General features: G+C 56.0%; 1 protein-coding gene across 2 annotated transcripts in view; it reads left to right on the forward strand.

Moving 5' to 3' along the window:
* LOC111146614 (collagen type XXII alpha 1 chain) overlaps positions 1 to 12,436 on the forward strand; it is a 246,739-nt gene that overhangs the window by 152,617 nt on the left and 81,686 nt on the right. For both annotated transcript variants that reach the window (XM_022502245.1, XM_022502246.1), the window contains exons 31-37: positions 773 to 814; positions 3,535 to 3,567; positions 7,739 to 7,792; positions 8,057 to 8,110; positions 8,839 to 8,892; positions 10,194 to 10,247; positions 11,985 to 12,038. In XM_022502245.1, the coding sequence (XP_022357953.1) occupies positions 773 to 814; positions 3,535 to 3,567; positions 7,739 to 7,792; positions 8,057 to 8,110; positions 8,839 to 8,892; positions 10,194 to 10,247; positions 11,985 to 12,038 (345 nt within the window). The remainder of the gene's footprint in view (positions 1 to 772; positions 815 to 3,534; positions 3,568 to 7,738; positions 7,793 to 8,056; positions 8,111 to 8,838; positions 8,893 to 10,193; positions 10,248 to 11,984; positions 12,039 to 12,436) is intronic.

Consider the following 12,436-nt stretch of genomic DNA (forward strand, 5'->3'; position numbering starts at 1 on the left):
GAAGACCTGCATCAGACCTAACCCGGGGCCACTCGGAACACACACGGGCACAGACATGCGTGCCCTAGCATCCTGTGGTGCTCGTGGAGTGACAGGCTTCGGGGAATGTGTCTGCTCCCTGCACTTCCTCCTACAGGGAGCAGCCCAGGGGCCCCCTTGCCTCAGGTCAAAGTAGAACAATTTCCTCCTTATTGGGCCCTGCTGAAGACAATCTCGGTCAGTGCCCCTGTGATGCTGTGAGGTGTGAACCTTTATCGTTATTTTATAAAGAGGTAAACAAGCCCAACGAGGTCAAATAATGTATAAAATGGCGGATTGAGGTTGAAAACTCGGGAGGCTTAACTCCCAGACTTGTGTTGTTTATGGGAATGTCGAATTGTCCCCTCTGTCTCCTGAGAAGAGCCTGTCCCCTCCACTCGAGCTGGGACGGGGCCCACGGGCCCTCCTGTCTTTGTACCCAAGGGCCCAGAGCGGGGATGTTGGCGGCATCGTTAGTAAGCAGGAACTCAGTGTCCTCAACAAGATGGATCATGGATCACTCTTTTCCATATTCCCAGTGGACCAGTGTGGAGTGAGATAGATGATCTACGGCTACCCCTATTAGCATAGATAATTCTCAGAACATAAGGTTTATGTCTGAAATATTTGATAATTCAGAATCTAACAAGATAGACACTGACTGGGTGATTCTCTTGTCTGGGGAAAGGTGTCCCAGGTTAAGCAGAGTTGGCAGAAGGATTCATGGTCATTTATTTTCTGTTTTTTCACCCAGGGTGAAGCTGGTCCCGCAGGCCCCCCTGGGTTGCCCGGAACTGTAAGTTTCTCTCTTCTCATCTTCATTCTTTCTGAGAACCCCTCAGGCATGGGGCAGCCCCCTTCCTCCCACACCCTCAGTTATAAATATCTTTTTAATGGAGATTGCCAGTAGCTAGGCCTGTTCCTAGGTCTTACAATCCAGAGATACATGCGCTTCTTTAAGAACCACATGGTGCTTATTGATACATTTTATGCAGCAAGCATAGTGACTGTCAGAACACTAGCTACACACAGCATGTCCCCACCCTCCCTGCTGTTACATATGGGGAAACTGAGGTCCAGAGACAAGAAGCGGGGTGGGGGGGACTTTGACCAGAGTAAGACTGCAGAATTGGGTATATAACAATGACGCATGTTTCCACGTAGTTGTTGTGCTTGGTGTTGAGTGGTGAGCAAGACTGGGCTTCAGAGCCAGAAAAAAGTGGGTTTGAGTTCCTGAGTCCCTGCTCTGCCATCCCTGGCAGTGCGGTCTTAGATACATTGTTTAATTCAAAGACCCCAAATGCTCCTCTGTTAAGAAGAACTATCATACCCAGCTGTCTTGTATATTTCTAGTGAAAATGAATTGAGATCATAACACGTACATAGTCTAGTTTCTGGTTACATGATAGACAGCAAATTAAAAACAGCTGCTCTATAAATAGGGGGGCATATTTTAGATGGTTTTTTTTTTTTTCATTTTAATGCTTCTTCCCACCCTTAATATTCTATGCTTTGATCAGTTGATTTCAGGGGAATTGAACGTGTCTTCAGTGCTGGCCATGGTTGGGCAAGTCTAGAGGCCAGGAGTTGAGAGCCTGAACACCCAGAAATCCCATTTGCAGTGGGACAGAGAATATTAGTCTGTGGTTTTATGTACATTAAATTATTATTCCAGAGCTCGATCTCTTCCCCATACACATGCCTAATGAAACGAGATTCAACAATTCCATAAGGATGTCAGAAGAATCTAAGAATCAAATTCAGAGTCAGAACCATTCATATAAAACTTTGCATTATATCAGAAACAGCTAATGCTGCAAAGCATGCTGGGAAACGAGCACAATTATTTAGTGCGAGGGCAAATCGGTAACACTGAATTGAGAAGTTCCTCAACATTCACATATAAAGTATGTACCTGTTAGCTTAGAAATTTCATTCCCAGGCATCTATCCCAGAGAAATATTTACACTGTGTGTATTTGAAAAAGTATGTACGAAGATGTATGTTGTAGTTTTGCTGATAATGAAATATTATAGGCAACCTACATGACATAATCAGAGAATGAAGTAAACCACAGAATATCCATTCTGTGGATTCCTAGTTGATAAAAATAGACACGTGCATATGCACACACACATACACAATGTATTTGGCCTCGGAAAGATACCGATGCTCATGGGAGATGCGTAGAGGAACCAGCATGGCCTCCCGGGCCCACCCAGGTGGGGCGGTTCCCACTGCACGTCCACTAGTGGTGGGAGTTTCGTTAAGCAGTTTACATGCCTCCGATTTTCTCACACATGGTGCAGGGAATACAAATGATCTACGTCTTCGTTATTGTGAAAAACATGTGGGTTTCTCCTTATAAACGAGGACGGATAACCATATGCTTGCTGATGATATTTGTATAATTCTTGTGCAAATTCCTGTGTTTCTATACATTCAAAATTGCATGGAAATATAAAGAAAAATTTACTAAACTGAGAAACCGTGGTTTCTTCTGGAGAAGAGACTAGCCTTGGGGGATAATATGGAAGGCAAGGTGTATTTGAAAAAGCTTGTTTTTGTCCATTTTAACTTCATCATGGTTTTGGACTTGAACCCATGATGTCCTTTTGTCCATTCACTATTTTTTTGAGCACCTGCTGTGAGCCTGGCAGTGGTGGGGTTTGGGAGCCCTGGAGCATCAGCCTAGTCAGGGAGACAGACCTAGTCCCCTGCTGGCGCTGGTACACATATGTGACAAAGTCTAGTGAGTGCCAGCAGAGGAAAGAGTGGGGCACAGTCAGGGAGAATAACAAGGGGACCTAATTTATATTTGAGTGGTGGAGGAGTAGGGGGGTCTTTGTAGACATAACATTGAAAAACAGCCTGAAGGTTGGGCTCCAGTCAGCTGGATAAAGGGAGGAGGAGAGTACATTCCTGACTGGAGGAGCAGCAGATGCAAATGTCCTGTGGCCCAAGAAGCCTTGAAGCCTGTGACACGCTAAACATGGTGTAGACATGGGATGGGGTTGGAGGGCCACACAGGGGCCGGCCCATGGTGCTCTACATGCTGGGATAAAGAGTTTTGCATATGTTGGTTCCCCCTGCCCAGAGCACGCCTCCCCTGGTTTCCTCCTCACATGAATCTTTGCCAGCAGATGCTGGTGGTGGCAGTGGCTTGGGAGGGCCCGGGGTCCCAGGCTCTGACCACATGCACAGCCTCTCCATATCAGCTCCTGGTACCCTGAGTGGTGGAGGTTTCTGCCCCCACTGTACCAATGAGGGAATAGAAGCTGACAGGGTGTCACACAGGTATTTTGTGGGGGGGGGAGTTCACCATCTACCCACAGCAGGTTTCTGCAGTGCCTCGACTGCCACTCAGGGACTGGAGAGTGATCGGTGACGGTGTCTGTCCACACTAACCGTCACTCCGGGAAGCCCTGGGGCCCTGTCTCCCACTTGGTCTGTCTCTTAGAGGCAGGTTTTGACAGTAGAGTCACGCTTCTCTCATTTCTGTGGTTTCCTTTGCAGACGTCCTTTTTCACTCCGCACCCGAGGATACCAGTAAGTAGCTACAACCCCCCGGGGCTGCAGGCGCCCCCCAGCCAGGCCCAGATGCCCGCGTGCTCCGGGTCCTGACTTGGCCCCACCACACGGGGCTGCCCAGCGGCTGCGCTTCCAGATTCGTCCTGGCAGCCTGGGTGGGGACGGGCCCCGCAAGGATCTGGCTCCAGTGCCAGGCAGGGGTGCAGTGGCCTGGAGGACCCCTCCTCTGGCTGAGGGACCTCTCTTTGGGGGAAGCTGGTTCTCCACTGCTCGAAGAGCTGGGGTCTAGAGAACAGGGCTGAGTGCGGGGGCAGCGGACTGAAGAATGCCTCAGGCTTTACTGAGGATGTGGGCACTGAAGGGGACCTGGGGACTGACGTGGGACTGGGTCTAGGAGTGGTTGTTCTGAGAGAGGACAGTGGAGACCCGGCCAGTGGAGGGAGCACTTGGGGCTTCTCGTGAAGACTGGCACTTGGCGGACAAGGACCCTCTCTGCAACCACTAGGAAGTTTTTCTCCTCTGTTTGCGAAAGGTGCTCAGGAAAATAAGTGTCTCCAGGCTCTCCTCTTGCTCTCAGTGGCACTGAGGCCAGGGGCATGTACTGGCTTGTCCCCGTTGCCCTCAGGACAGATGGGGTTTCCTGCTCCTGGGACGTGGCCTGCTGGTCCAGGCCACACGGCCGCTGAGAGCCCGCAGACCTCTGTTTCCGTAGCGGTTTTCTGCTTGTGCTCGGTGTTAACTACATACACACGAGAAGCTGCAGCGAGTCCTGTATCTGACAGGAAAGGTAGGCGTAGGGGGACTGAGCCAGCGGCTGAGATCTTGGCAGAAGGAGGAGCTCTTTGAACTTCTCAGGAGGAGAGATGGGGAGAAGGAGTGGTGGACGGGGTGTCACCGGGCGGCAGGGACTTCAAAAGTCGTTGGGAGTCTCCTGTGGGAGAGAACAGATTTGCGGGGCTCTTGGCTGTGTCCTCTACTCTCCGAGGATAAAGGACTCAAAGGCACAGAGTCAGGAAAGCATCCCACGTGGCAGGTGCCGGTCGGGCAGCGCTGAATGTCCCTGAGGCATACAGATGTGCCCCATTTCACGGATGATGCCTCGTGGGTTAGCGGGGCTAAGCAAGTTGCAGAGAACCTGCTTCGGAGCTAGGAACTGAGGTGGGGTTATCCCCTGTAAGGCCGTGACTAGCCAGAGCAGCTATCCCCACCGGCTGCTCAGACTCAGCTTGCCCAGATGGCGGCGGCTCACATCACACTACCCCCACGTTGCGTCCCTCCCCTCGGTCCTCTGTGTCTCCCCACCTTGGACCCGCTCGGAGCCCCTCCAACTGGAGACAGGCCTTCAGGGTCAGCCTCTCCTTAAAGGAATTGCTCTGTTAAAGGTGATTTCCAAGGTCTTCCGGCTGGAAGACTCATGAAGGGGAGTCGGGGGTCTGCCAGACCCCCCTTTGTCCCTCAGTGGGGTCACTCCCTGCAGGGCCTGAGACTTCTGAAAACCAGGAAGCCACGTCAGGTTGCAAAGTGAGGAAATTGTGTCTTATGAAAAAAAAAAAGACTCAATGTGGATTATTGCATGCATCTCTCTGGACTGGCCTCATCGCCATGGTAACTGAATTTTTACTGATGGTTTCGAAAAGCATTGTTTGACATCCCCCTGCTCTCCTGAAGCCTGCTACTTTGAGTCCCTGCACGGGGGACAGGTGGCAAAGTTTGGGGCATAGTGAAGCAAGGAAATACATTGGGGGAGGAGGGCTGGAAGGAAAAGCTCACCTTCCTCTACCTGGAGATGGAGAAGTCTGTGGGGCTGGCTGGGGACCATGCCTGGGGAGGCCTTGAGGCAGTGTGGAGGTCTGGAGGGGAGAATCAAGTCCTTCCCTGGATGAAGGAGGGACAGGCAGCCTGGGGCTGGGGGTAATTGCTGCTAAGAACTCAAGAGGGTCTTTATAACTGGTGGGAAGGGGTTGCTAGCAGGTGGTGCAGGAGCAGCTATCTGGGGAAGGGTCTGGGGTAGCCTTACTCTGCCCCCTTAGCTTGCAAAGGAATCTTCAGGATGCCAAGAAGGGCTGAGTTTGCTGGGACGACCCTGAGCGCAGACAGGGTGTTGCTGTGGCTGACCTCCCCAGCTGAGGGAGTCAGAAGAGAAGCCAGTCACACCCAGACACTCAGTGATCACGGATGAGCACTTCCTGTGTGCTCCTGGAGTGAGGACCCTGCCTCCCCACTGACTCCCAGGGCTGGAAATGGCTGGAGCACCTTACCTCTGGGCCCCCAGTGGCCCCTCCCCTGGCCTGGCCTGACTACTCGTGGGTCCTGAGCCTGTCTTCCTGCCACCTGCAGTCCATCCGTGCCCCCCGCCCCCAACCCTCCCGTGCATCATCAAGAAAATCCCGTTAGCCCTTTCGTCTTTACGGTTGTATGGCCAGCGACTTGAAGACCAAAGAGTTTGGAACACCCGCACCACCGGGCGTTTCCTGGGAGGAAAACCTGCTGGGAGACAGGCAGTGCTGTCCTTGGTGGATGGAGCCGGAGTGTGATCTGAGCTGGTTTGCGATGGCATCTCCAGAGGAGGGAGAGAGGTCACACCTATGTCGGTGCTGCAGAGCACGTCACAGAGGAGTCTCAGGGAGGCTTGGCCACAGCTCCCCGAGGGTAGACCATGCAGGTTGCATGCCACACAGGATGCAGAGAGAGAGAACCAGCCAGGCCCCCCCAGATGCTAACTGGGGGATCCACCCGTCACTCGGCAGAGGAAGGCAGGTGGGAACCTCTGGGGCAAGGTCTCCATGCGTGTCTGACTGTGCATAGGGAGAGAAACAGCCTGTCTGCTAGCATCTCCTGCCACAAGCCTCCCCCATGCTCCCTAACGCACGTGTTCGAGTTGGCCTTCTAGAGCTCCCAGGGTCCTCTTCAGTCCTCCTGCTCGGAAGCCTTTGCTTTCAGACTCTCTGCCTGTGCAGGCCTCCCTTCTCCACTCCAGGCAGTGCTCATCCCATCTGTCCTGGGGCCTTCCTGCAGGCGGGGAGCCCAGGGTCTTCCTAGACAGCCCGTGGTGCTCTTGGGCAGCTCTAGGTCCTGCCCCTGTAGAAGGACGCATGCACAGCCCTTCTGACGCACAGGCTTGGCAGTTACTCTGCTCTCCCCAGAGAGCTCCATGGACCACCCCTCCTCCCAGTCTCCCCTTTGGGGCTCATCTCTGCCACCCCTTCTCTTTGTCTCTGAATCCTCACGCTGTGTGCAAGAGGGAGCACCTGTCCAGCCTGCCAGTATGGTCACAGAGGAAGGCTACATACGTCGTCCAACATTATAGAGCCGGCACCTGGAGAACCAGAATTCTAAGCCGGGTCCTGTGGATCTAGACCTGAGGCTGTTTTCACCATGGCCCACTGTCTCCACTCCTCTCCCATGACGGCCCTTCAGCTCTGAAAGAAAGAGGCTTGAGCCATCCAGGTCTGCCCCTGATGGAGCCTCCTATCTGCCCACCTTCTCCCTGTCACTTGTGAAGAGCAGGGTGAGGCTCTCTTGTCCCTCTACCTTCCCAGAAGCTGTGTTGGGAGCCGTGGATATGACACCACCAGATCTAGAGAGTGACCTGTCTGTCTCCTCCCCTGTTAGATTATTCAGGGCAGCCCCCAACGTGGTGCCCCTTTTCCTGCCTGTGGCCCATCTCTTCTTTCGCAAAAGTTGGACATCCCACTCTGGCCATTAAGAATGCAGTGTTCAGTCCCATCTGTCATATCCCTCCAGCAAAGCCTCCTCCCCAGCTTCTCCATCAAGACAGGGAAGGGGAAGGGCTCAGCGTCTGAGAAAAGTCTCTCCCCTCAACATTCCTTCCATCATTATTCATTGATGATCTGCGCTTGCAGGGCTCGGGGCTGGAGGGGGGTGGAAGTCCAGCCTGAACCCTACAAAGAAGGGTGTGGGCCAGGTCTGCAGAGGACAAGGGTGCTGCCATGCGAGTCCCCGAGTCTGGGGTCCACTTTCCTGTGGAACAATTCTTGGTCTTAGATTTGGAGGAAGAGTAAGAATCATCAGAATCCAAGGGTGGTCCTAGAGGAGAGGACCCCCCCAGCAGAGGAAGTGGCCTTTGCTAACGGGTGGGTGCAGACAGAGGGTGGGGGTGGGGCAGTGGGGCTGATCTGTGGGCGGGGCATGGGGGGCGTGTCTGCTCTATGCTGTGCTTCTCCAACAGGGAGAACAGGGGCCCAAAGGAGAGAAGGGTGATCCTGGCGTGCCTGGGCAACCGGTGAGTGTCCTGCGGCCCGCACTCCGTGCCCCTCAGCCTATGCACTGTCACGGGGCGTCCAAGGGCCGTGTGGCGGCAGGTCTGAGCTGTACGGTCTACCTGCAGGCTCCCCGCTAGCTGAAGGCTGTCCGTCCCTCCTTCCTCAGGGCTCCGAGGAGGTCCTCACTGTGGATCCCAAATCAAACCTGTTGCGTGTGTCCTTGCCCCACCCCTCTACTAAGAGCAGGGAGATGACCTAGTTCCTTGATGGTTGTTGCGCTGCAGGGACCCCAGGGTCGTCCTGGAGAGCTGGGGCCTCGGGGACCCACTGGAGCGCCGGTAAGAAACCCTTTCTCCACCTGTGGGCTCTGAGGTGCGGGGATCCCCAGCCAGCGCCCCCCACCCCCCGTGGCCTGCTCCCCACTCCACTGGTCCGCTTGCCTGGCATTTGGGGGCTGCCCACCGGGGGGTGCTGCCACAGGGGCTGTGCACCCAGTGCCCCAGGGCTGAAGGCACTCACAAGGCACCCCCAAAACGCAGCCCTGGGGATGGGTGCTGCCTCTGGACCCCTGGATGGGGAAGCGATGTTAGGGCACGAAGTGGTTCAGATGCAGGAAACCCCTCCCTCCCAGCTCTGATCTGCAGCTCTGGTGTAAGGGACCGCGTGGTTTAGCATTTTGAATTTGTTGTCATTTTTCACTGCTTGGGCTTCTTAGAAACGGCCTCTCTCAGGCACGTTCTCTAGAGAGGTCCCTTTGGAGTGACCTGTGGAGGCTCCGACCCCAGGGGGCCCCCAGCTGTCTCTGTGAGCCTGCGCCATCCTGCCCTGTGAGCCCTGTTTATATCATAAAGTGTCAGTGCTGACACCTACCCCCAGGGGCAGTGGGGACGGGACAAACGGAGCCCCACAGGCAGGGGGCTGTGGTTTCCCTGCGCTTCGGACTCTGCTCCTGTCCTACAGTTTGCGTCTCCCGACTCTGACGAGCAGGCCGTCCCCGAGATGGCCTGCATGGGGACGAGGACAGTTTCCCCAGGGTGTCTCACCTCCCCCTTTGTGTCCCGGGCAGGGCACCAAGGGACAAGAAGGCCCACGTGGGGCACCAGGAGCAGCTGGAAACCCTGTGAGTCCTCACGCCCTCCGCCCCCCATGCCTGCGGAGGGAGGCTGTGCCGGGCACGTGCCCCCGGGCTCGCAGCTCTGGGCTGATGGGAGGGAGGGGTGGAGCCGTTGGCCAGGGCTGGGCACCCCTGGAGCAGTGAGGACCAGGAGAGACGCCCCGGGCTCTGCAGCATTCTCAGCATTTCACGGCTTTGTCCATGTGCCCAGCCCATAAACGGAGTCTCCTTCCACACGCGCAGGGGCCATGCCCACGGGGACACACGAACACGCACTCATACCTACTCATATTCTAAAACCAGCACGCACGCATACTGTGATGCCCATGTCCTGCCGAAACTCCCAGCACACAGGTGCCACTGGGGACACGGGCAGACAGGTGCCTTCACGTGCACGCCTTTGAGCTCTCCGCTGCTGTGCCTTGCCTCCTGCGGGGCCAGAGTCTCTGTGGGGTGGACCCTGGACCCCTGGGGCTGATGAAATGATGTGTCACGTGGGGCCACAGAGCTCAGACTCCCGTGTGGAATGAGGCCACCTCCACCCTGATTCTCTGTGAAGCCTGGTGGTGGTTAGAGGGACAAGCAGACACAGGTGGCAGCCACGCTCCTGGGACCGTGGGTTAGAGGTCCCCTGCTGTATGGGGCTTGTACGCCCAGGCCATCTGCGCCTATGGGCGAATGGGAATGGGGTCAGCCAGGGGCGGTGGCCAACCTGGATGTCACAGGGCGGGGACAGAAGGCAGGCTCCTCCTGCTAGTAGAGCCTGGCTGGAGGGCAGCCTGCAGGGCAATGAAGCCCAGGGCAGGCTCGGAGGCCTGGAGGAGCACGAGCAGCCTCCAGTCCTTGCAGAGCTGCCTGCTTCCCACCTGCATGGTGTTGACCCGCACGGCTCCTCCTGGGGAATCTTCGTTAACCATCAGTGTTAGTTCAAGTCCATTTCCTCCAGGAAGCATTCCCGCATTCCCTCATTCACCTGTCAAAGTCAACACACACAGGCGTGCACACGCTCGCACATAAGTGCACACGCACACACCACCTCTGCCCCCTCCGTGCCTTGATCTTAAGGAACCTCTGAGAGCCCTTCTGCCCTCCGGTCTCCCACATCTGTGCCAGAGTCCCACTCACCAGAGGTTTGGTGGCTGGGCACCGCCACACACACACGGGAGGGGCTCCCCCTGCCGTGGAGGGAACATCGGGTCAGAAGCAGCAAGTCACGGTGAACTGGGGGGAAGGCGGGTTTGGAGAGACGCTCGGGGACTGTTTGTCATCGATACATCGGGACTTTCTAAACTTCCGCTTCTGAATAGGGCAGTCCAGGACCTATGGGCCCACCTGGTGCCAGCGGCCCCCCAGGAAGTGCGGTGAGTCATGGGGGGTGGGGCACCAGCACAGCTTGGGAATCCACAGCCACCCCCACCGTCCCTGTTAAAATGTTTATTCTCCCTGCAGCAGGCGGGCCGGGGTGTGGGGGGCAGGCACAGGCATCCCTGCTCCCATTTACAGAGAGAGAAATGGGCGTCCCAGACAAGGTCACCAGAAAGTTCACCAGCCCCAGGCTCGAGGTTGCTCCTCAGACCTCCCAAGTGAGAACAAAAACTGTGAGAACTGCAGGAAATCGCAGGAAGACTGTCGACATCATCGAGGTTGTGGTCAGCCTCCGAGCCTGCCTTTCGAAGAGACGGGACAAAGCGAAAGGATTCGCAGGGGTCCTGACCCTTAGGGTCCCTCAGTGCTGATCAGGGCCCGGCCACAGGCTCATGCTGAGACCCAGGCAGGATACTCCCTGGGGCCTCAGCTTTTCACCCTCAAAAGGGAGAGAGCGGCCACGCCTGATGGCTGCTGATGGCCACGGACATCCCTGTGCCCCATCCCCACCCTGAGGAGTCCTTATTCACGGGGCCCCAGGCATCCGATGGCAGGCTAGCTCTGAGACCCACAGTCGACACTGATCTCAGCTTTAACATTCTGCCGTAAAATGCCCGGTGCCACTCAGTCCCGGGGCAGCAGAGAGTGCATCCGCCTGAAGTGGACCGAGGTCAGTCCTGCGGGGTCATCAGCCCACAAGGATCATACAGCCATCTGGAGGACACACATGGGCCATTTCCACGTGGCCTCACCTGTTGTTTTTTTTTTTATTTTTTTAAGATTTTATTTATTTATTTGAGAGGGAGACAGAGAGAGAGCATGAGGGGGAGAGGGTCAGAGGGAGAAGCGGACTCCCCGTGCAGCCAGGAGCCTGATGTGGGATTCGATCCCGCGACTACAGGAAAATGACCTGAGCCTAAGGCAGTTGCCTAACCACTGAGCCACCCAGGTGCCCCGCATCTGTAGTAAGCACTCTGGGAGTGTTAACTCATGGACACCCCTGGACCCTGGGAGATGGTTCTTCTCACCACTTCTACCCAAGAGGAAACAAAGACAGGGAGACTGAGTCATGTCCTTGGTGGTCGCCAGAGGTGGTGCTGGAGCATGGCCTTTGTCACGTCTCTCTCCCTGCTTCGGTGCCTGCCAACCCTGCTTTCCCTGGCCGGAGGGTCTTCTCTGGCTTTCAGAGACTGTATTGTCCAGCCATAGGATACAGGGTGATGAGTCTGAGCCTGAGCTGCTGGCTGTGTGAACCCCTGGCTCCTTCCCTGGGGGACCCTGGAGGGCACGTCCTGCACTAGCTCCGAGATCCCCTGCCGGACGGGCTCCGGCTGCACCCATGTGTACGGTCTGCCGTCCTCCCCTTTCTCCCTGCTTTGTTTCCCTCCTGGGGTGTCCCTGGACCACTTGCACTTAAGCCTGGGCTCCAAGTCAAGCCCCAGGTGACGTCAAGGTCACTCTCATCCTCCCTCATGTCCAGTGGAGGCCAGTGCCTGCCCTCTGAGAGCCAGAGCCCCGGGGAGGGCAGACCTCTAGGCAGCACAGGCTTGGTGAAGATGGGGAGGGGCTGTATGGGGAGGTGGGGAGGAGAGGGTCAAACCCTGGGGAATTAAGTGAGGGATGGGGAGCCCACAGGGACAGACATTAGCCTTGGCTATGAGGGTGTATGCTCACCCTTGTCTGGGGGCCATGGGCCATCTTGAACTTTACCATGGGCATAACCTGTTTTTCAGGGCTCCCCTGGGATCAGAGGGCCCCCTGGGAAAGACGGGGAGCGTGGAGAGAAGGTAAGACGTGGCTGCTGTCAGCATGTGACATCTGTTCTCAGCTTCTGGAGAAATCGTGGAGGCGGAAGCCGAGCTGCTTAGGTCTGGGTTCGGGCACTGGGATCCGAGGGAGCTTTCTAGGTAGAGGAGAGAGAAGGCCGTGCAGCTACGTCTCGCAGGCTCCCAGCAGGCCCGAGTCAGACAGATCCCTAGGGAACAGATGGGGGCTCCAGGAGGCTCTGGGGGAGGGCGTGACATGCCCCACCTTTCATAGCGGGGCCTGACCCCAAACCCCACTTTCTCTCAATGCGGTACACAAGGGAATCTGTCCCACACCTTTGTGTGCACCCTGAAGCCTTCCCAAGTTTGAGAAAGAGTTTCATTTATTAGAAGGAAAAGAGTCGTGGTGTCCCCAGAGA

The sequence above is a fragment of the Enhydra lutris genome, unplaced genomic scaffold (genome assembly GCF_002288905.1).
Source record: "Enhydra lutris kenyoni isolate GAN:26980312 unplaced genomic scaffold, ASM228890v2 scaffoldscaffold14, whole genome shotgun sequence".
In the NCBI taxonomy this organism is placed as follows: Eukaryota; Metazoa; Chordata; class Mammalia; order Carnivora; family Mustelidae; genus Enhydra; species Enhydra lutris.